Source organism: Musca domestica, unplaced genomic scaffold (assembly GCF_030504385.1).
Source record: "Musca domestica strain aabys unplaced genomic scaffold, Musca_domestica.polishedcontigs.V.1.1 8, whole genome shotgun sequence".
Lineage (NCBI taxonomy): Eukaryota > Metazoa > Arthropoda > Insecta > Diptera > Muscidae > Musca > Musca domestica.
The window spans coordinates 15,763,491-15,787,804 of NW_026712409.1; the positions used below are offsets into that span (position 1 = coordinate 15,763,491).

The 24,314-nt window shown below is 34.6% G+C and overlaps 2 protein-coding genes across 3 annotated transcripts in view; both read left to right on the forward strand.

The window, feature by feature from the left end:
* Positions 1-24,314, forward strand: part of LOC101899842 (G-protein coupled receptor dmsr-1) — a 455,946-nt gene that overhangs the window by 349,947 nt on the left and 81,685 nt on the right. The gene's annotated exons all lie outside the window — the stretch shown is intronic.
* On the forward strand, positions 3,290-8,808 carry LOC101889340 (homeotic protein spalt-major). Its single transcript, XM_005177014.4, has 2 exons — positions 3,290-4,274; positions 6,690-8,808. Exons 1-2 carry the CDS (start codon positions 3,945-3,947, stop codon positions 8,508-8,510), a joined length of 2,151 nt encoding a protein of 716 aa, XP_005177071.1. The 5' UTR covers positions 3,290-3,944; the 3' UTR covers positions 8,511-8,808.

The window sequence follows — 24,314 nt, forward strand, 5'->3', positions numbered from 1 at the left end:
TGAATACCTCCAAAAACAGATTCTTTAAAAATCCACGTCTGAATACTTCCAAAAACAGATTCTTTAAAAATCCACGTCTGAATACTTCCAAAAACAGATTCTTTAAAAATCCACGTCTGAATAGCTTAGAAAAAAATATTCTTAAAAAATCCATGTCCGAATAGCTTTCAAAAAAATATTCTTTAAAAATCCACGTCTGAATAGCTTAGAAAAAATATATTCTTTAAAAATCCACGTCTGAGTACCTCCAAAAACAGATTCTTTAAAAAGCCACGTCTGAATACTTCCAAAAACAGATTCTTTAAAAATTCACGACTGAATAGCTTAGAAAAAAATATTCTTAAAAAATCCATGTCTGAATAGCTTTCAAAAAAATATTCTTTAAAAATCCACGTCTGAATAGCTTAGAAAAAATATATTCTTTAAAAATCCATGTCTGAATACTTCCAAAAACAGATTCTTTAAAAATCCACGTCTGAATAGCTTAGAAAAAAAAAATATTCTTTAAAAATCCACGTCTGAATAGCTTAGAAAAAAATATTCTTAAAAAATCCATGTCTGAATAGCTTTCAAAAAAATATTCTTTAAAAATCCACGTCTGAATAGCTTAGAAAAAATATATTCTTTAAAAATCCACGTCTGAATAGCTTAGAAAAAATATATTCTTTAAAAATCCACGTCTGAATACCTCCAAAAACAGATTCTTTAAAAATCCACGTCTGAATACTTCCAAAAACAGATTCTTTAAAAATCCAAGTCTGAATAGCTTAGAAAAAATATATTCTTTAAAAATCCACGTCTGAATAGCTTAGAAAAAATATATTCTTTAAAAATCCACGTCTGAATAGCTTAGAAAAAATATATTCTTTAAAAATCCACGTCTGAATATCTCAGAAAAAATATATTCTTTAAAAATCCACGTCTGAATACCTCCAAAAACAGATTCTTTAAAAATCCACGTCTGAATACTTCCAAAAACAGATTCTTTAAAAATCCACGTCTGAATACTTCCAAAAACAGATTCTTTAAAAATCCACGTCTGAATAGCTTAGAAAAAAATATATTCTTTAAAAATCCACGTCTGAATAGCTTAGAAAAAAAATATTCTTTAAAAATCCACGTCTGAATAGCTTAGAAAAAAATATATTCTTTAAAAATCCACGTCTGAATAGCTTAGAAAAAAAATATTCTTTAAAAATCCACGTCTGAATAGCTTAGAAAAAAATATATTCTTTAAAAATCCACGTCTGAATAGCTTAGAAAAAAAATATTCTTTAAAAATCCACGTCTGAATAGCTTAGAAAAAAATATATTCTTTAAAAATCCACGTCTGAATAGCTTAGAAAAAAAATATTCTTTAAAAATCCACGTCTGAATAGCTTAGAAAAAAAATATTCTTTAAAAATCCACGTCTGAATAGCTTAGAAAAAAATATATTCTTTAAAAATCCACGTCTGAATAGCTTACAAAAAAAATATTCTTTAAAAATCCACGTCTGAATAGCTTAGAAAAAAATATATTCTGTTGTTGCAAAATCGTCAGGCGAAATCCCATTATTGTTGTTTTTATAAAAACAACGTTTGTTTATGAGTGGAGAACGATGGTAATGTTTACCAGGGGGTAAGGCAGGGAATACCTAGGTTTCGGAAAGAGCCACCAATCCTCATCAGTTCCCTTGTTTCTTGTCTGGGATATTCTCCCCAGAAGTTATTTAAAAAAATAACTTCTATGACAAAAAACATTTTTTTTTTTTTACCCAAGTGACGAGATCGTAAGCTCAATAGAAGAGGAACAAAAGAATTACATAAAACTAAAATTCTTTTGGAAAATCTTCTAAATCTTACAACCGCACTTATAAACATTTACATCTTTCTCCACTTTGTTATGCTTTCGTTCAACCTGAACGAAGTAACATAACCATGTAAGTTTGTTTTGTCTGTTACAACAAAAACCCCTTCGTCGACCGTGCCTGTGTCTATTAATAGAACAGAGTTTGGCTTGCTTGTTTGGGATACCATAGTATTTTGTTGTTGCAAAATCGTCAGGCGAAATCCCATTATTGTTGTTTTTATAAAAACAACGTTTGTTTATGAGTGGAGAACGATGGTAATGTTTACCAGGGGGTAAGGCAGGGAATACCTAGGTTTCGGAAAGAGCCACCAATCCTCATCAGTTCCCTTGTTTCTTGTCTGGGATATTCTCCCCAGAAGTAAAAAAAAAAAATGTTTTTTGTCATAGAAGTTATTTTTTTAAACTGATGAGGATTGGTGGCTCTTTCCGAAACCTAGGTATTCCCTGCCTTACCCCCTGGTAAACATTACCATCGTTCTCCACTCATAAACAAACGTTGTTTTTATAAAAACAACAATAATGGGATTTAGCCTGACGATTTTGCAACAACAAAAAAATTAGAAAAAAATATATTCTTTAAAAATCCACGTCTGAATACTTCCAAAAACAGATTCTTTAAAAATCCACGTTTGAATACCTCCAAAAACAGATTCTTTAAAAATCCACGTCTGAATACCTCCAAAAACAGATTCTTTAAAAATCCACGTCTGAATACCTCCAAAAACAGATTCTTTAAAAATCCAAGTTTAGAGATCCGAAAATCTTTAAAAAAAATCTTATAAAAAAACCAGGTTTGGTGATGTGAAATTCCTTTTGAAAAATTCAAATCATACCTTTAAAGGTATGAAAGTCGTCGAATATGAGTCTTTAAAAATCCACATTTTAAGTCCAAAAGTCCTTGAAAAATACTTAAAAAACCTAAATCAAAGACTTTGAAAAAATGTTTAAAACACCACGATTAGTGGTGCAGATTCTTTCAAAATTGTTCTTAAAGAATCCACGTTGGAGGTCAACAATTCCTTGAAAAATATTCTTTGAATAAAAATATACCTTAAGAGGTTTGGGAACCCCTGATAAAATATTCTTTAAAAGATGCACTTTGGGTGATATAAAATTATGTTAAAATATATTCTTCAAAAAAAATATTCTTTACAATTTACACATATTGAGGTTTTAAATTCCTTCCTTAAAATTGTCTATGTTCTTAGAAAAAAAACATAATAAATGTTACTGGAAACGTATATTTTGGTTGAAAACCCACCATTGTGAATGTGTGTACAACGAAACCTCTTCCATGTACAACTCTCCCATTGCACTTGGCATAAATTCTCATTGGAAACATAGCCTCACATTTTTGCCTTGCTCTCTCTCTCTTCCTTTATTTTGCTTTCCTTCATTCACGAACAAAACCAGACAACGACCATTCACAATAGTGAACTGTCATTGTTTGGTGTACAGAAAAAATAATCGGAGAAAAGTTGTTCGCTCGCATTTCACCAGACCGCAAAAAGTGAAAAATTAAGTGAATAATTTATAGATTTGCAGTGAAAATTATAAACAAATCTATTGTAAATAATGTTTAACAAATTGTAAAGAAAACAACTTGTGTGTGAATGAATTAAAAGAATACCTGAAACAAAGTGTAAATTGTGCATTGAACAAGACCACTTTTGTTTGATTGCGGTGGGTGGCTGCTATGAAACAAAAGCCGCTGGCTGGCCAATGAAATGTGGAAAAAATACTTGAAAACATTTGCTCAATGGAACAAAAGTCAAAATAAATAAACAATAGAAAAAGGCAAGAAAACAAATCGACAGAATAAATTATTGCAAATTTTCTCGGTTGCATTTTAATTGGACACACACACACATAGATACAAACGCCAATAGCTTTTTCTACATACAGGCGCACAATTTTCATGGTTCTTCTTCTTTTTAAATTGTCATTCATCGTTGGAGAGGCAAATTGTGGAAGCAAAACAAAACAGAAAATAAACAAAGAGAACACATAAACAACTTTTTTTTTATTTTTGACAATTTGAAATCGCACACACAAACTATTGGCAGCTCATTAGTCCTCCTAACAAATGAAAAATGGATAATTCCGACTATAATTTAACTTCCCTGCCACCCATGATGAATGTGGATGGTAATGGTCAACTTTTAATGCCTCTCCCCAACGGCCAACCACATCAAGTGCCACCCTCTGAACAGCAACAAGAACAACAGCCGGAGCTACATCATGAACTGCAACCTTTGAATCCAGTCTCTTCAGCTTCAGCCAGTTTGCCATCTTCGATTGTCCAACAATTCAGTGGTGGTGTTCATACTCCAGCCGCTGCCCAGTCACAGTCAATTGTTGCTCCAGATTATAGCGGCGGCAATGTCAGTACGCATTTACCCCTGACTGGCTTCTTTGGAGCGGTAAGTTATCCCAATTAGCAGATATGTTTTTAAGGGTCTTGTAGCAGACTTCATAATCGAAAATTGCGACTTTGGAGATAATGTTTTCAAAATATTAATTATGATTTCTTTTAGAAAAGGGTCGTCCTTATTTTACCCGTTGTTAGCTGGGGATAAATCTTGGAAGTAACAGAAACTAGTTGATAACATGGGCAGCAATGAAAATTTCGACTTTTCCATTATCAAGTATCCGATTAGAGATAGGGAAATTCAAAGTCATTAATGACATGTCTTCAGTTCTATTCACCCAAAAGATTGCAATATTTTATATAAAGACCTTAGAATTGATTCAGCTACTGCTGTTATGAAAAATATCCATGAAATGGAAAAGTGTCTACATTGGTCCTCGACAAATTTTTTCAACAGATTAGCCTGAAAATTTGGGATTTCATTCTGAGTGGAAGCTTTTTTACAACCAAAAGTTTTCAATACAGCTCAAAAAAATGACACCCTGTATAGAGTTAAAATTTAGGCACTCTCTGACTACGCCGGCTCGAAATAGATTTCCATTTCCAATAGCATCCATATAAATTACCATCCCATCTTCCTCGGGAACAACTAAAGCTCGAGTTATAATACATTTTATAAATTTTGTAGTGTTAGAAAATGTATTGCCGAATTCCTCCTATAGCTCGAAGACTTTCTAACAATCTTTGACTCATTCTTTTGAACAGAAGAACTTATATGCGCTTTATACCTGTAGGATTTTAAATAGTTCTGTTTTTTTTCTATAGAAGTCCATCCACGCTTCTTTATCAATCGACCTCTATCGATAAATGGGATGATGGAACGTAGGAAAAAGTATATCTTCTAAAGATTTTCGATGTTTGAAGTACCTTCTGTCGATCTTTTGTTGCTGAAGCAACATGGCTTTCCACGACCAACAGATCTTCTTTTCCATCCATTTTAAGAAAATCTCGACATGTTAGACGATGTCCTTTATGTGTATTATGAAAGAGTCATCCGCCGGTTACCTTTAAATAGAAGAGGTTATATTGGTCTTCCAACGGATCCTATACACAATACCTATGTACTGGTCCTCCATCCACTGGTATTTTAAAGACGATGTTTATCGGTTAATGGGGGCCTTATCGTTTTTCCAGAATCTTCTCTTTGTCTTGTAAGGAAATGTCTTCTTTGGATAGCAAATCTATTTTTTCTCTGCAAAAAGATTATATGAGCTTTGGCTATGTGATCAGTGTCATATAAAAAATACCTTTCGGATTCAGTTGGTATTCCATAAGTAGACATGACAGGCTATAATCAAAAACTCTATAGACAGCCTTTTCTGTCCATCTTTTCTCTAAATTCTATAGCGGCCTCTTTTGTAGATCCTTTTTAGGTTCTAAAATTGGTGGAATTTTGTAAGCATTGTAGAATTTCTTCCATAGGAACTCTTTACATAGAAGTCTTTTGAATACAAGGCTGGACTGTTACAGATGAAAAATCTCTTTTAGTTGGATGTCTTTCTATCGGTCTTCTTTTTATAGATAGAATATAAACATTGTCGGAACTAAGACAGGCTCTTTGGAAAAGTTCTTCTACTGGTCTCCTAGCTATCCAAATTTAAACGGAAAGTGGAAGTAAAATTTTGGCAATCTTCTGCTTTCAATGCTGGAGGGTGTGAAGTAGCAATTCTCTAAGGGGAACAAGTACCTCAGTATTTTTCTAAACCACCAAACAAAGTTGGGGATTCACTTGGCTAGTGCTATAAAATTTAGAATTCTTTGCGAAGAGAAATACTACACGACTCTGAGAGCTGGATGTGTAACTGAAAATAATAGAATGGTCGTAGAAGACAGAATACTTCCTGAAAATCGTTTCATCCTGACAGACTGGTCCAAAATAGCCAAAGGTACAGAGCATGGCTGCCCTGCAAAGGATTTTGCAGCATAGTTTTAACGAAGGCCTTCCCTGGCAGTCATCCCAGCCTATTTTGTACATTTGAACGGCGGCAAAAATAACTTTCTGTAAATTATGTAATACAATAAGGTATAGCTAGGCAGCGGTCAGATATTTTCTGTCGTGCTTGTTTTAAGTTGAAAATATTATTCGAAACTAACATGTCAGGGTACTCAGTCTACTGACAATAAACCATAAATCCCCCAGTGAGAAAACTATACCAAATTGCAGTTGAATATTTTGAAGAGGAGCCTGAGTTGTTTACAAAATATAGATACAGGAAACCTATCAGATTATGCCTTGAGAAGTCCTTTTTTACAACTAAACTTTAAATTTTGACATTTCTTGGAAAATAGAATACCACACAGGGAAAATTATTGGCATACAATCTCACAAAAGTCGCAAAGCTATTGAAATCGAAGAGTTTAAATCAAATAATGAAAGGTGCAATGTGTATATTAACTTTACTTTTAGAGCACACATCTGGATGTTCTCAATGCAGGCTATACACCAGCCGCGGTAATGTTACCACAAAGTCATGCACAACCACCCATAACAGCCGCATTAGAAACTCCAACAGAACATGACGTGAACAAGTCCCACAAAGCTAATTCATTAGGAGATGAACCAACGGCAATTCTTGCAATGAAATTAGATCAAAATGAAAAAGATAAGGGAGCGGATAATAATACACCTGAAGCTAAAAGCGTGCCTGATGACACCATAAAAGTCAGTGATAAAGAAGGTGATGGAAAAACTACAAAATCTTTAGATGACCAAACAACATCAGCAAAGGAAAAAGATTTGGAAAATAATGACAAAGAAAGCACGGAGGAGACAAAGACTGCAGAAGGTCAAAGGTCCAAAGATGTGGAAAAAGAAAAACCGGCGGCTACTGAGGATGATGTTGTGGCCATTGATGATGAAGAGGATGCCGAAGATGACGAAGTCGAGGAAGTGGTGGATGAAGAAGAGGATCTGGACGAGGAGGAGGAAGAAGAGGAAGCCGAAGAAGATGAGGGTGAAGCCATTATACCCGACGATGGTATACCACCCATTGTGATCAAGGATAAAGAACCCACGGAATCGGCAGAGGAAGATGAGATCAACGAAAAGGCCAGTGATGAAATTAGCCCAGAGGCAAATAAGACCGATGAAAAAGGCAACGAAAACGAAAAACCTCCAGCTGAAGATGATAAATCCGATAAAGATGCCGAAGCTGCCAGTTCCTCCACACTTAGTACCCGCAGAAAACAACAAGAAGAAGAGGTTGATGAAAATCAATGTAGGGTCTGTTGCAATAAAGATAATTTGGTTACGCTCTTCAAAAAAATGGAAGATCAGCAAACTGTGGCCGATATGTTGATGCTAATTTGTCCCTCGGTGCACATAGCCATCAAAGACTTCCTACCACAATTCATATGCAATACCTGCCTGGATAATGTCATTAAGGCCGTGCAACTTAAACAGCAATGCGAAAAGACGGAAAAGGAATTGCGCAAAAAGCTGTCTCGACACAAAAATAAAATAAGACGTCCAGCCGGCTATGTGGTTATAGATGCTCCACTCGACTCAGATCCTGCCACAGATGATGAACAATCGAATGATGAGGAATTTAAGGTCTCCGACATTGCCAGTGTTTCGCCCAGTGAAGATTCTGTGTCTTCAGAAGAATCGGATGAAAGTAAAAAGAAAAAGAAGGGCAGAAAGCGACGCAAATCTTCTTCCAAGTCGTCGAAATCAAGAGGTGCTAAATCCGGCAATGGTTCTTCCGATGAAGATGATGGCGACCCCATTGGCAATCACAAAAGAAAACGTTCCGACAATTCTTCACCTGAGGTATTTGCCTGTGATGAATGTGATCATGTCTTCCATCGCAAACAATCGTTGGTCTTGCATCGTAAGGTGCACACCAATGAACGAGAACCGATTGCGTGCAAGATTTGTGGTCGCATGTTCAAGATAAAAGGAGCCTATCGCACACACATGGAACGGCATCGTGATGAGAAGAATCTTATGAAATGTCAAAAATGTTCACGCACCTTCCTTAGCAACATTGAGCTGCGAAGACACATGATTGAGGCTCACAGTCAATCGGGTGCCATCATGGAATGCCTAAAATGTAAGAGGAAATTTGTCTCCGCCAGTCGTCTGGAAAGTCATGAAAATCGTTGTCACGGCAATGGAAAGAACAAAAAAGGCAATGACACCAGCAACTTTGTGGTCGGCCAGGATCTATTCAAAACAGTTGCCCCCCTAACCACAACCTATTGGAGTGATAGTTACTCGGACTAGAAAACTAAGTTAACTAACTACTGTATTTTTATTGGAATAAGTGTTAGCGTAAGGGAAAAAAGCAATTGATTATGAACCACTTTTTTTACGTATCTGTTGATCAGATTTTTTGTTTTGATTTTTCACCATTTTCTAATCAAAATTTTACATCAAGTTTGCAAAATTATTTTATAAAGTAAACTGTTTTTTTTTGTTTCTAAATTTAAGAAAATTTTGATAAGAAAAAATTGTATTTTTTTATGTAAAGATTACATAAATAGTTTATACAAAGAAAACAATTTTGTGTTTTTAATTTGTAATTACACAAATGTAATGAAACATCATGTTTTTATTTTTTGAAATATAAAAAAGTGAATAAAATTTTAAAATATTTGTTTTCTAAAATCGGTGAGTACACAAAGGAGAGAAATTTATGAACATGGACACTATTGGAAAAAATCATGGAGAAAAGCTATAGTTTATCTGGTTTTCAAAAGAAGTTACACAAATCATCCCCTAGACTTTTAGGATTCAGATCAAGTTCAAACATGGCCCTGAAATAAACGGTTTATCGGGTTTTCAAAAGAAAGTGCATAAAACATCATCTAGAATTTTAGGATTCAGATCGAGTTCAAACAAAATACATCGGGAAAGTTTACAAATAATCCAGACTTGTATCGCAATCTGTAAGTACCCAAGCAGACTGCGTTTCTTCAATTAAATCGAAAAATTAACTGATTGCTTAAGGACGTCTATTGTCTCTAGTTTCCGTTATTCCTCTGTATAAAGCCAAAATGCTCTGCCCCATCTTGTCTGGAAAAATTACCAGAAATTGTTAATTGATCGAAAACCAACATCTATACTAATTTTTTCTACCGGACTGGCTGTGATTGCCACTGCCAGTTTATGTGGGACTAGACTTCGAGCAAGCAAGACGATTTCGGAGGTTTGCCACTGTATGAGGAGGTAGTCATACACAACAGACAGAGGCGGACCGACAAGGAGTATAATTCTTTACAGCATGCTGACACTTATTAGGTGACCTTACCTACTTCATAGGCATGGAGTTTAGCAGGTTTTTGTGGCCTCCGTCTCTACCGCATTAGAAAACATTTTACCAGTTTGTGGCAGCAAAAAAACAAACTACGGAAGAAAATTTGGAATGGAATGTATAACTTTCCAACCATTCTGGCGTTGGTCTGAGGTTTTTGGATTCAAGTTAAAAAATCACATTTTTATACGTTCAGCCATACGGCTAGATAGGGTGTATATCATTTTATACTGCCAAAACCCTTCGACTAGGCGCGTTTTGGCAGCATAAAATGTTATAACGATTTTAGACCCCAGGTCTTTTTGGACCAAATCCGTTTCAGAACATTTGGAGTCAATCTAGCAATGTCCGTCTTGCTGGTGTACACGATAACTCTCAAAGGGAGTAGCCGATTTGGTCCAATCTTGGTACATCGTAATATTATTGTCCAGATTAGATCGAGTTCGGAGATGGGCAATATCGGTACACTCCTTCTGGTACATCCCGCACAAAAGGTCAACTTTCTCAAAGAAAATTATTTACCTCATAGAAAGAGAAAGGATCATTCGATCATGTAGAAATTTTGTTAATCTTAATCTTTTCGTTGGTGCTTGGTCAGGTGCAGAAATGAAAAATATCAGCCTACTCCAACAAGTACCTCCCCCACAAACGGTCAAAATTTCGAATAATTATAACTCTTATAAAATGTGATGTAAGAGTCCGATTGTCTTCAAATTACACACAACAATATTTTTATCCTTCTGGTACCTCCTCCACAAAGGGTCAAAGTTTTGAATATCCATGTAGCTCATAAATCGCCAAATTAGCATCCGATTCCATTCAGACATGACACATCTTAATATTTCTATAAACACCAGATCTGTAATAAAAATGGTACAGATCGGACCATTGCTTCTGGTACCTCCTCCACAAAGAATCGACGTTTTGAATAACCAAAACGATCATAAAACCCGAAATAAGCATCTGATTCTCTCCAAAATATACACATCACAATATTTTTATCAACCCAAGGTCTGGTGTGAAGATGGAATATATCGGTCCACACCTTCTGGTACCTCCCCCACAAAAGGGTCAAAATTTTGAATATCCATGTAGCTCATAAATCGCGAAATTAAAATCCGATTCTATTCAGACTACGTACATCTCAATATTTCCATCAACACAAGATCTGTTATAAAGATGACACAGATCGGACCATTGCTTCTGGTACCTCCTCCACAAAGGGCCGACCTTTTGAATAACCAAAACGATCATAAAATCTGAAATAACCATCTGGTTATCTCCAAATTACACACATCACAATATTTGTATTAACCCAAGGTCTTGTGTGAAAATGGAATATATCGGTCCACTCCTTCTGGTACCTCCCCACAAAGGGTCAAAATTTTGAATATCCACGAAGCTAAAAACCCGAAATTAACATCCGATTCCATTCAGACATGACACATCTCAATATTTCTGTCAACACAAGATCTGTTATAAAGTTGGAAGAAGGTCGGAGCATTCCTTCAGGTACCTCCGGTCCACTCCTTCTGGTACCTCCCCCACAAAGGGTCAACATTTTTAATATCTATGAAGCTCATAAATCGCGAAATGAACATCCGATTCCATTCAGGCTTACTACATCCTCCACAAAGGGTCGACGTTTTGAATAACCAAAACGATCATAAAATCCGAAATAAGCATCTGGTTATCTACAAATTACAAACATCACAATATTTTTATTAACCCAAGGTCTGGTGTGAAGATGGAATATATTGGTCCACTCCTTCTGGTACCCCCCCCCCACAAAGGGTTAAAATTTTGAATATCCACGAAGCTCAAAAAACCCGAAAGTAACATCCGATTCTATTCAGACATGACACATCTCAATATTTCTATCAACACAAGATCTGTTATAAAGATGGTAGAGGATCGGACCATTGCTTCAGGTACCTCCTCCACAAAGGGTCGACGTTTTGAATAACCAAAACGAAAATAAAATCCGAAATAAGCATCTGGTTCTCTCCAAATTACAAACATCACAATATTTTTATTGAACCAAGGTCTGGTGTGAAAATGGAATATATCGGTCCACTCATTCTGGTATCTCCCCACAAAGTGTTAAAAAATTTAATATCCACGAATAACCCGAAAGTAACATCCGATTCTATTCAGATATGACACATCTCAATATTTCTATCAACACAAGATCTGTTATAAAGATGGTACAGATCGGACTTCTGGTACCTCCTCCACATAGGGTCGAAGTTTGGAATAACCAAAACGATCATAAAATCCGAAATAAGTATCCGGTTCTCTTCATATTTCACACATTCCATTATTTCTACTAACACAAGATCAGCTGTGAAGATGGAATATATCGGTCGGACAGTTTAAATAATCATAACTCAAGACTGGGGGTATACTTCTATCGGCAAAACCGACTGATACTTTTTTACTTGGTTTTCTTCAATTTAACATTTTCAATGGTTCATTTTACAAATACGAATCAATGCCTGCCTGCTTGCAGGTATTTATTCGAAGGCTTTTGCTGACAATGATAACAAATGGCACAGCCGCTAAAAAGTGTTAAAGTTAAATTGATGTATTATTCAGTCGATGGACGTGATCTCGAGCGGCCGATGGAGCACAACATCACACACACACACACCACTCACATATGGTGATGAATTTAAATGTCCCATTTTTGTGATGCTGCTGCTCAGAATGATGTTGATGATGGCACCGCATCCATCGCGTTCACTTGCCTGTCAACTTCAAACCGACACGATGCAGAGGAGTAGGAGGCTGGGTGTGGATGGGGTTTATGTTGTTGCTGTGACAACTAATAGGTTTGCGGAAGACTTAACAATAAAACTTCATTTGTAATAATGTACTGCCACGGCTGCTTGTGCCAACAGACAAGTGTCTGCTGATAGCAACAACAAGAACAACAACACTAAACTGCCATGGTGAAAGGCGAGTAGACGTGATGTTCATATATTTCCTTTTACCGTGTTCTTCTGCTCGCTTCGCTTCGTGGTCGAAGTTAGCCTTGTGGCAGTTTTTACCTAAGCACCTTTTACCCGGTGTATTTGTTACCTCTGGTACCTTTGTCAAAGAAAGTTACCAGACACACATACACGCGTATCGTAACCTACGTGTATCTGTGTAACTAAGCTGTGTTGTAAGACCAAACAGCTGGTAACATCTTGTTAATGGAAATAATGCAGATGACATTGATGGGGAGGTTGTTTTTTTTTGCGTACCCTCCACCATGACACGGAGGGTAGCATCTTTGTGTCGTATCGTTTGTAACATATTGAAATATTCATGGAGCGGTATAAAGGGACATTTGGTGACCATACATGTGGTCACTTTGAAGGGGAGGAAATGGTGAAAATTATCGGAAATACCTGCTATAACCGCCTGACCCTACCGGGGTCAGACACAGGTTTAGATAGAGGCACAATACCAAAACCCCCTTTTCTCTGTATCGTCGTATCGTTGGTAACGATAGGGATATTTGGTGACCATACGTGTGGTCAGGTTCAAGGGGAGGAAATGGTGTAAATTAATGGAAATACCTGCTATGACCGCTTGAACTTACTGGGGTCAAAACACAGGTTTAAATAGAGGCACAATATCAAAAACACCTTTCTTCAGTATCCTAGCAGGGAAAAAAATTGGTCCCTTCCTTGGTTTGAAGTGGAACACCATGGAAAACTCCAGTCTTGTGCTAGGCATCCGGTTATTAATCCAACTCCACATTTGCATTTTATTTCTTACCGCGATTGGGTCTAACCACAGCCACTGCAATGCTACCACAAGCGAGCCAACTATCAGGCTAGAATCTGAGGCACTTTACACTCGCGAATTTACAATTAAGTCTCATTTTACAGACCAATAGTTAATCCGAGGTCCAAACTAGTACCAGCTGGATCTTAAACAGTGCCTGAATTGGTGACCTTCATTTTTTAAGGAATTATCCGATTTAGTCGAAAATTGTCCCATAAGTTAAGACAAAACAAAGGGGGCCGCCACCAATTATCAGGACAGCTTCTTAGAACCTGAGGGACACCTAAAACCTACGTTTCCAGAATTAGGTTTCTTTTCACAAACCCACAGTATATTCGCCGCTCAAACCACCACCAGTTGGATTTTTTTAAATGGAGTATACGATATTTTGGTAGTTTATATACCCTTAGCCTGGTCACAACAGAGGGTACACATAATTTGATACACCCAAAAAGGGGACTCCTGGATAATTTCGGCTTTGGATCCAAAATCGATTTTGGACATTTGGAGTTATTCCATGCCAGGCTATGATCTACAAACCTACGGCACCTGACCACCGCTGCTGCAGAATTAAGGATCTGGTACGACATCGTAACGATAACGAGGCCCGAAATTTTCTATAGAAAATATCATCGATGCCGAAATTTTCTATAGAAAACATCATCGATGCCGAAATTTTCTATAGAAAACATCATCGATGCCGAAATTTTTTATAGAAAACATCATCGATGCCGAAATTTTCTATAGAAAACATCATCGATGAGGAAATTTTCTATAGAAAACATCATCGATGACAAAATTTTCTGTAGAAAACATCATCGATGACAAAATTTTCTATAGAAAAATCATCGATGACGAAATTTTTTATAGAAAACATCATCGATGACGAAATTTTTTATAGAAAACATAATCGATGACGCAATTTTCTATAGAAAACATCATCGATGAGGAAATTTTCTATAGAAAATATCGTCGATGCCGAAATTCTCTATAGAAAACATCATCGATGAGGAAATTTTCTATAGAAAACATCATCGATGACAAAATTTTCTGTAGAAAACATCATCGATGACAAAATTTTCTATAGAAAAATCATCGATGACGAAATTTTTTATAGAAAACATCATCGATGACGAAATTTTTTATAGAAAACATAATCGATGACGCAATTTTCTATAGAAAACATCATCGATGACAAAATTTTCTATAGAAAAGGTTATCATTTCTTAAAAATTCCGTGTTTAAGTCTTTGATGTTCTTAAAAACCGATGTTTTTTTTCTTTAAAACCCCACGTCTGGCCCTTGGAAGAAATTGAGTTTAAAAATCAGCGTTTGGTCCTTTTTCTGTAAGAATTCACATTGTGGATTTTTTTTATTAAAATACTATTTCAAGGACATCAGGGCAGACGAAGTTTTGAAGGAAAAATAAATTTTCTAAATGGCGAAGGGTATCAAGAATTCGTTCCTGCCTCACCTAATGTAATTTTTAAACATCCTTTTACGTTATAGTGTCATGAGAATTGAATATAATATGCCAGATCCATCCTCTCAAGTATTTAGACGAGTAACAAGTCGCTTTTCCCCCTTCGGTTAGACATGCAGTGTCATGAATGAAAATACTCTCTTTGTCGTTTTTGTTTCGGGGAAAAAGGGGTGCTCATCGGTGCAAAACAAAAAACATAGAATTCCACTGAATTCCCACAAGCCATAAGTAAGTCTTCTGCGAACGGCTGCATATCAAATAAACAATACAAATTAAAAATTTTCCATGGAATTATTAAGCTCCTCTTTTATGGATTATAGACACACACAAACACTACACATGCTTGAATGAATAATATGAAATCAACTGGAATGATGAATTCCTTGAAGATAAAATGTTAAAAAAAATGAAGTTCATTGTTCTGGAGGTCCTTGGAAAAATGTTTTTTAAAAAAAATTGCGTTTGAAGGATTCTTGGTTCTTGGAAAACCCATTTTATTAAAAATCCACATATGGTCCTTGGAAATTTTTTCTACGTTTAGTCCTTGATTTTTTTTTTAAATCCACGCTTGGTGATAATTGGGTCCTAGAATTTTTTTAAATTGTCCTTGGATTTTTTTTTCAAATCCACGTTTGATGGTTGTTCGATCCTTGGACAGCTTTTCATTAAAATCCACGTCTGCCCTATTTTTCCTCGAACAAAATTTGCTTTAGAAATATGCGTTTTGTAGTCGCTAGGAATTTTTTACTTAAAAAAAAAAAAAAAACAAATTTTCCTTTCCTTCCTTGATCATTAAATTTTTTTTTTTAAATCCAGGATTCTGTCCATTCATTGGCCCTTTAATCCTTGCATTTTTTTAACTCAACGTTTCCTTTCCTTCCTTGATCCTTTAAACATTTTTCTTTAAAAATCCAGGAATCTGTTCATTCCTTGGCCCTTTAATCCTTGGATTTTTTTAGATCCACGTTTCCTTTCCTTCCTCGATCCTTTAATCCTTGGAAAATATTGGTAAATAGTTAGGTCCTTGGAAAAAATATTTTTTTTAAAAATTCTTGTTTCATTCTTTTATTGATCTTTCGATCCTTGGAAAAAAATTCGAAAATTGTTTGGTCCTTGGGAAAAATGTTCCTTAAAAATCCACTTATCCTTTCTTTCCTTGGTCCTATAGTCCTTGGAAAAAATATTCTTTAAAAATCCACGTATCCTTTCTTTCCTTGGTCCTTTAGTCCTTGGAAAAAATATTCTGTAAAAATCCACGTTTCCTTTCATTCCTGGGTTCTTTAGTCCTTGGAAAAAATGTTCTTTAAAAATCCACGTTTTCATTCTTTCCTTGGTCCTTTAGTCCTTGGAAAAAATATTCTGTAAAAATCCACGTTTCCTTTCTTTCCTGGGTTCTTTAGTCCTTGGAAAAAATGTTCTTTAAAAATCCACGTTTTCTTTCTTTCCTTGGTTCTTTAGTCCTTGGAAAATTTGTCCTTAAAAATCCATCTTTACTTTCTTTCCTTGGTCCTCTGTTCCTTGGAAAAAATGTTCTTTAAAAATCTGGGTTTCCTTTCTTTCCTTGGTCCTTTAGTCCTTGGAAAAAATGTTCTTTACAAATCCGTGTTTCTTTTCTTTCCTTGGTCCTTTAGTCATTGGAAAAAAATGTTCTTTAAAAATACACGTTTCCCTTAAATTTCTTAGTAATTGGAAAATTTTTTCTTTCCTTGATCCCTTAGCCCTTGGAAGAATGTTCTTTAAAAATACATGTTTTCTTTATTTCCTTGGTCCTTTGAAAAAATGTTCTTTAAAAATCTACGTTTCCTTTCTTTCCTTGGTACTTTAGTCCTTGGAAAAAATGTTTCTTAAAAATGCACGTATCCTTTCTTTCCTTGGTCCTTTAGTCCTTGGAAAAAATATTCTGTAAAAATCCTCGTATCGTTTCTTTTCTTGGTCCCTTAGTCCTTGGAAAAATATTCTGTAAAAATCCACGTTTCCTCTCTTTCCTGGGTTCTTTAGTCCTTGGAATAAATATTCTATAAAAATCCATGTTTCCTTTATTATCTTGGTCCTTTAGTCCTTGGAAAAAATTACCTTAAAAATCCATCTTTACTTTCTTTCCTTGGTCCTCTGGTCCTTGGAAAAAATGTTCTTTAAAAATCTGCGTTTCCTTTCTTTCCTTGGTCCTATAGTCCTTGGAGAAAATGTTCTTTACAAATCCGTGTTTCTTTTCTTTCCTTGGTCCTTTAGTCCTTGGAAAAAATTGTTCTTTAAAAATCCACGTTTCCTTTAATTTCTTAGTCCTTGGAAATTTTTTTCTAAAAAAATCAACGTTCCTTTCTTTCCTTGGTCCCTTAGCCCTTGGAAAATGTTCTTTAAAAATACACGTTTTCTTTATTTCCTTGGTCCTTTGAAAAAATGTTTCTTAAAAATCTACGTTTCCTTTCTTTCATCGGTCCTTTAGTCCTTGGAATAAATGTTCCTTACAAATCCACGTTTCCTTTATTATCTTGGCCCTTTAGTCCTTGTAAAAAATGTTCTTTAAAAATACACGTTTCCTTTTTTTCCTTGACCCTTTAGTCCTTTGAAAAATGTTCTTTAAAAAAATCACATTTCCTTTCTTTTCTTGGTCCTTTAGTCCTTTGAAAAAAAGTTCTTTAAAAATCCACGTTTCATTTCCTTTCTTGGACCTTTAATCCATGGATTTTTTTCTCTAAAAATCTACGTTTACTTTTCTTGCTTGTCTTTAAATATTCTCCTTGATCCTTCGATCCTTGGAAAATTTGTTCTTTGAAAATCCATGTTGCCATTCCTTTGTTAATCCTTGGAGAACATTTTCTGTAAATGTTCCCCTTTCTTTCCTTGGTCCTATAGTCCTTGGAAAAAAATATTCTGTAAAAATCCACGTATCCCTTTTGTCTTTGTCTTGAAAAAAATTGCCTACAAAATTGTTGTTCCTTGGAAAAAGTCCTTTAACATTAAAATTTGTTGGTCCGTTAGTCCTTGGATAAAATATTGCCTAAGGTCCGATGGTCTTAAAAATCAACCTTTGGTCCTCGGAAACAAATTGCTTTGAAAATCCAGGCTTGATAAAATATTTTTAAAAATTCCTTGGAAGAAATATTTTTTTCAAAATCCAGGTTCGCTGGTACTTTAGCCCTTGGAATTGCTTTTCCTTTAACATTTACTTTTAAAGCGTTTGGTCGTTCGGAAAATTTTCCATAAATATCAATCTCTCACCTGTGTTATTTATGTGTTCTAATAAGAAAACATCTATTAATATATCATCCTGCGATTTATGTTCACCCACCACCACCCCCTCGTATCAACATATTTTTCGAAATCAAAAAACAAAAGCTCTTTGACGAAGAGAAATTGTAGTTGCGTTAAATTCCCCCCTTGTGACACATTGGACGCTACGTTGCGTTTTAAATTGTGCCCGAGATGCGGATGATGTCGCCGACATCCTGACGCACAAGAATACAAAACTATTTTTACAACAGCGCTCCGGTTCATGCAACACGAGTTGTGGCACAATATGTATCTCATTTCGAATTCGCATAAAAATATGGAAAATAAGAAGATAACGGGTGATGGCAAAAGGACGAGTGATGGGGGATTGGTTGGCAGTATTGTCAGGTACATGTTGTTGATTGTAAAACAAACTACATAAACAACAACTACTTGAAATAATATCCTTCGGGTCTTGTTTTCCCTTTTTTATGTATGTAGTATGTAGGCGTATGTTCAGGGTTCAATTGAAAGGATGGCAAATGGAGGAAAATATGAGAATTATGGGATTTAAGATATATTTTTAGTTTTATACCCTCCACCATACTATGGAGGGTATATTAACTTTGTCATTCCGTTTGTAACTCCTCGAAATACTCATATCAGACCCAACAAAGTATATATATTCTTGATCAGCGTAAAATTCTAAGTCGATTTAGCGATGTCCGTCTGTCTGTCCGTCTGTCTGTCTGTCTGTCTGTCCGTCTGTCTGTTGTAATCACGCTATCTTTCGAATGAATTGAGGTAGGTGGCTAAAATTTTGCACACATGATTATTTTTCCAGTAGGCAGGTTAAGTTCGTAAATGGGCCATGTAGGTCCACGTTTTCATATAGCCCCCATATAACGGTACCTCCCTATATTCGGTATTTTGATGATTTTAGCGACATTATTCACGGGAATTGTTTTAAATTTGGTATTTGAAGTTCAAAATGGATACTACACCCTAAGACGGAAAATTATCCATGCAGGTCCACGTCTTCGTATAGCCCCCATATAACGGTACCTCCCTATATTCGGTATTTTGATGATTTTAGCGACATTATTCACCAGAATTGTTTTTTGTATTGGTATTTGAAGTTCGTTATGGGAACTACAGTCTGTGACAGAAAATTGTCTGTGCGGGTCCAGGTCTTCGTATAGCCCCCATATAACGGTACCTCCATATATTCGGTATTTTGATGATTTTAGCTACATTGTTCACCGTTTATTTCAAGTTTCGAATTTGAATATGGTAATGGCTTATGACCAACAATGCCTATGTATGTCCACGTCGTATAGACCCCAATATAACGGCTATATTCGGTATTTTTAAAATTTTAACAGAATTTTTTAAGGATTTTATTTATTGAAAATTTCCAAATTCGTTGCAAATGGTGGAGGGTATTAAAAGTTCGGCCCGGCCGAACTTACTGCTTTTTAACTTGTTTAAATTTAAAAAAATAATATACTTAAAACCTTTTTTTTTGATGGCGAATAAAAAGATGTCCTTTAAAAATTCTTAAGTATAAATACTCTTGAAAAAATATTTTTTTACAAAACTCTCATTTAACAAATCAACTTTTAAAAAACATCCTTTCAAAATCCATTTTTGAAAACATATCCTTTACGTATTCACTTTTGAACAAATATTCCTTAAAATAGTTATTAAGAAATCCATGTTTGAAAACACGTAAATTAAATGATCCTCGTCCTTAAAAAAACCTAAAAAATTAATTTCCTTAAAACAATTTTAAAAAATCCGTGTTCTTTAAAAAAACCCATGTTCTTTAAAAATATTCTTTGGAAAAAATTCTTCAAAAATCCGTGTCCTTAAAAATTCAAGTTCTTGAATATTCTTAAAAAAAGCACGTTTTTTGGTCTGAAGGTTCTTTAAAAAATATCCTTAAAAAATCCACGTTTATTTAACACGTCCTTGAACAAATATTTTTTTAAATCGACGTCCTTGAACAATTTTTTTTTAAATTCTACGTCCTTTGAACAAATATTCAATATCCACGTCCTTGAACAAATATTGTTTTTAAATTCCACGTCCTTGAACAAATATTTTTTTTAAATGTCACGTCCTTGAACATATATATTTTTTTAAATTCCACGTCCTTGAACAAATATTTTTTTAAAGATCCATGTCTTTGAACTAATATATTTTAAAAATCCACGTCTTTGAAAAATATTCTTTAAAAATCCACGTCCTTGAAAAATATTCTTTAAAAATCCACGTCCTTGAAAATTTTTGTTTTAAAATCCTCTTCCTTAGAAATCCAAGTTCTTGAGAAGCTTTCCTTTTTCCTTAAATAATATTTTTCAAAAATTCATGACTTTAAAAATCCAAGTCCTTGAAAAATATTCTCAAAAATCTATGTCATTAAAAATTCAGGTCCTTGAAATTTGAATATTTTTTAAAAATCCACATCCTTTAAAATCCAAGTCCTTCAAAATATTCTTTAAAAATCTACGTCTTTAAAAATCCAAGTCCTTAAAAATGCATGTCTTAAAAAATCGAAGTCCTTAAAAAACCAAGTCCTTGAACAAATATTCTTTAAAAATCCACGTCCTTAAAAAACCAAGTCCTTGAACAAATATTCTTTAAAACTCCACGTCCTTAAAAAACCAAGTCCTTGAACAAATATTCTTTAAAAATCCACGTCCTTAAAAAACCAAGTCCTTGAACAAATATTCTTTAAAAATCGACGTCCTTAAAAAACCAAGTCCTTGAACAAATATTCTTTAAAAATCGACGTCCTTAAAAAACCAAGTCCTTGAACAAATATTCTTTAAAAATCGACGTCCTTAAAAAACCAAGTCCTTGAACAAATATTCTTTAAAAATCCACGTCCTTCAACAAATATCCTTTAAAATCCACACTTCTTAAACAAATATCCTTAAAAATACACGTCCGTTAAAAATCCTCGTCCTTGAACAAATATCCTTAAAAATACACGTCCGTTAAAAATCCTCGTCCTTGAACAAATATCCTTAAAAATCCACGTCCTTGATACAAGAATTTTAAAAAGATCATTGTCCTTAAATAACATTTTTGAAAAATCGACGTGCTTAAAAATCCAAGTCCTTGAAAAATATTTTTCAGAAATCCACGTCCTTAAAAATCCTAGTGCTTGAAAAATATTCTTTTAAAAATCCACGTCCTTGAACACATATCCTTTAAAAATCCACATCCTTAAAATCCAAGTTCTTGAAAAATATTCTTTTAAAAATCCACGTCCTTGAACACATATCCTTTAAAAATCCACATCCTTAAAATCCAAGTTCTTGAAAAATATTCTTTTAAAAATCCACGTCCTTGAACACATATCCTTTAAAAATCCACATCCTTAAAATCCAAGTTCTTGAAAAATATTCTTTTAAAAATCCACGTCCTTGAACACATATCCTTTAAAAATCCACATCCTTAAAATCCAAGTTCTTGAAAAATATCTTTCAAAAAGCCACGTCCTTGATAAAAGATTCTTCAAAAAATCATGTCCTTAAATAATATTTTACAAATAAATCGTCTTTGCAAAAATGTCGTTAAAAACCAATGCCTGATAAAATATCCTCTCAGAAATTCACGTTTAAAAAATTATTTTTAAGAAATCCGTTTAAAGGAATAGCATTTAAAAATTCCACACTGGAAAAAATGTCCTGTAAAATTCCGACTCTGTATGAGTCCTTGAGAAAGTATTATTTTGAGAAATGTGTGTGGTTTTTAAAAAATAGTCTTTGAAAAGTCCACAATTGTGGTGGTCCTTAAAAAATATTCTTAAAAAAATCTACGATTGCGAAGGTCCTTGGAAAACTATTTTTTCAAAAATTAAATCCCTAAATTTTTTGAGTATTATTCCCAATCGAATTCCCTAGTTTAAACATCTTAACATACATTATCGCGTTTCTTTCTTTGTCATGACACATTAAGTTTATCGATTTCTCATTGACTTGATTTCCATCCACATTATCCTTTCACGAGTCAACGCTAGTTAAGGACGCATATTTTAATGATGTCGCGAGCACAGTGTTTTACAAAATGAAAGAAACAAAATTAGTAATAAATATTTTTTAAATATTCTCTGTCGAAAATAGTCTTTATATTGTTCTACATGTATAACAGATAGGTCATTCGTATATAAAAATAAAAATCATAAAGGATATGGTCTAAAATCGGCTAATTATGTCACAAGTGAATAAGAAACGCCTTTGTTGAGAAAACTTAATATTTGTCCACATTTAATTTGTAATGTAATTTAATTTCTCTATATATTTTTTTGAAATTGAAAATTCCCCCCTCTCACCCCTCCCCAAATACCAACAAGTGTTATGCATCGACATCCGCTTAACAAAACTTCCTTGTAATTCCAAGGAATCGCCTTTCAGTCGTGTGGTTGTCAGCATTCATGTCGTCCTCTCCGAGATATCATTAACGGAAATTCAATGGGCCACCCTCATCATTAAGTTTGGAGCTGTAATTAATCAAATTTTAATGAATAAGTTGTTGAGACAAATAAATATTTACAACAATGGTGCGAGGGGGGAGGCATAAGGAATTCTTCGCCAAAAACGAAGAAACTTGACACAAAGGGTTGTGTCTTTAAATTATAATTAATTAAATTCCTTTTAATTATAATTCCCTTTGAATGGAATTGCAAAAGCGAAAGAAGTTTTCAATATTGATAGATGTTTTGTTGTTGATTTAAATATCCGAACATTTTGCTGACAGTTGGAGTTGACTTTTTTATAGCTTTGAGAAAAATATATGTTACAACCCTTATCAATTTATTTTGACAACTAATACATATTAGCTTGTGTATTAAATGAGGAGAAGAAATAAATTGTTTCAAGGACTACCAGACCTCAAAACCAGAAATTGAAAGAAAATATATTCATTTTTTTCAATGAATATTCACTGAGGATAATTTGAAATAATTTTTCTTAGGACTATCAGAGTAGGATTTTATAAAATAATATATTCAACGACTATCAATCACGAAAATGTGTATTTAAACACATTTTTAAAAATAGGGCTATCCAAAACGAGAATTATATAAAAAAAAATTTAAGGATTATCAGACTTGGAATTTTTCGTTCTCCACTAATAAACAAACGTTGTTTTTATAAAAACAACAATAAATAAATAAATTATAAATATAAATTATTTAAAATATTTTTTAAGGAGTGCCGAAAAACCTTTTTTTAATATTTCCTAAAATTTTTAAAAATATTTCCTAAAGGGGAAGCAGGCGTCTATGTTTTTATACCCTCAGCCTATATGGCTAGAGAGGAATATATCATTTGGGTACGGCCAAAACGTCCTTATCGAAGTAACGGTTTGAGACCCTAGGTCTCTTTGCACCAAATGCGTCTCAGGACATTTGGAGTTGATCTAGCAATGTCAATGATCTCGGTATCCCGTAATATTATTATCAAATTTAGATCGGCTTCAGAGATGGGCAATATCAGTCCACTCCTTCTGGTACCTCACCCACAAAAGGTCCAAATGGTCACAGAAAATGATTTACCTTATAGAACAAAAAAGTATCATCTTACTTTGCAAATCCCAATATTTTTATCAGTTGTAGGGCAGGTGGGAAAATGGACTATATCGGCCCACCCATCAAGTATCTCCACCACAAAAGGGTCAAAACTATGAATAATTATAACTCTTGTAAAATATGAAAGAAGATTTCGATTGTTTTCAACTTTGGCACATCCCAAAATTTGTACTAGCACAATATCTGGTATGAAAAACTAATATCACGGATTACTAATTCTGCTACCTCAATCACAGCGGATAAAATTTTTGAATAACCATAACCCTTAAAAAGGGCAAAATGGGCATCTGATTCCTTTCAAATGTGGCATATCTCAATATTGCTATTAATACAAGATCAGGTGCGAAGATGGAATATATCGGATCACTCCTTGTAGTACCTCCCACACAACGGGTCAGAATTGTCACTGCCACCTCCAAATCTCAACCCCACACACTACAGGGTAAGATGAAAAAAAACATGGTCGCTCTCCACTCGATTTATAGACGGTGGTGTTTACTTGCCAAAGAGGTCTGCTGAAATTGTGTACCTTCGGTTGGCCACCAGCGCCGGCCATGGCGATGGTGTAGGCCGCCATAATAGCCGATGGTCGCTCTCCGCTCGTATTTATCGACCGTGGCGAAATTATTTTGGAGGGTGTATTAAAGCCTTGGGCACGCAAATATTTTGGCTGCAGACCTTGTACATTCCAACAAGACT

What these genes read in the sequence shown, in the direction of transcription:
- LOC101889340 (XM_005177014.4), top strand. Translation starts at nt 3,945, where the DNA reads ATGGATAATTCCGACTATAATTTAACTTCCCTGCCACCCATGATGAAT. An exon ending in TGACTGGCTTCTTTGGAGCG is followed by an intron (nt 4,275 to 6,689) that starts GTAAGTTATCCC and finishes CTTTACTTTTAG; the next exon opens with AGCACACATCTGGATGTTCT.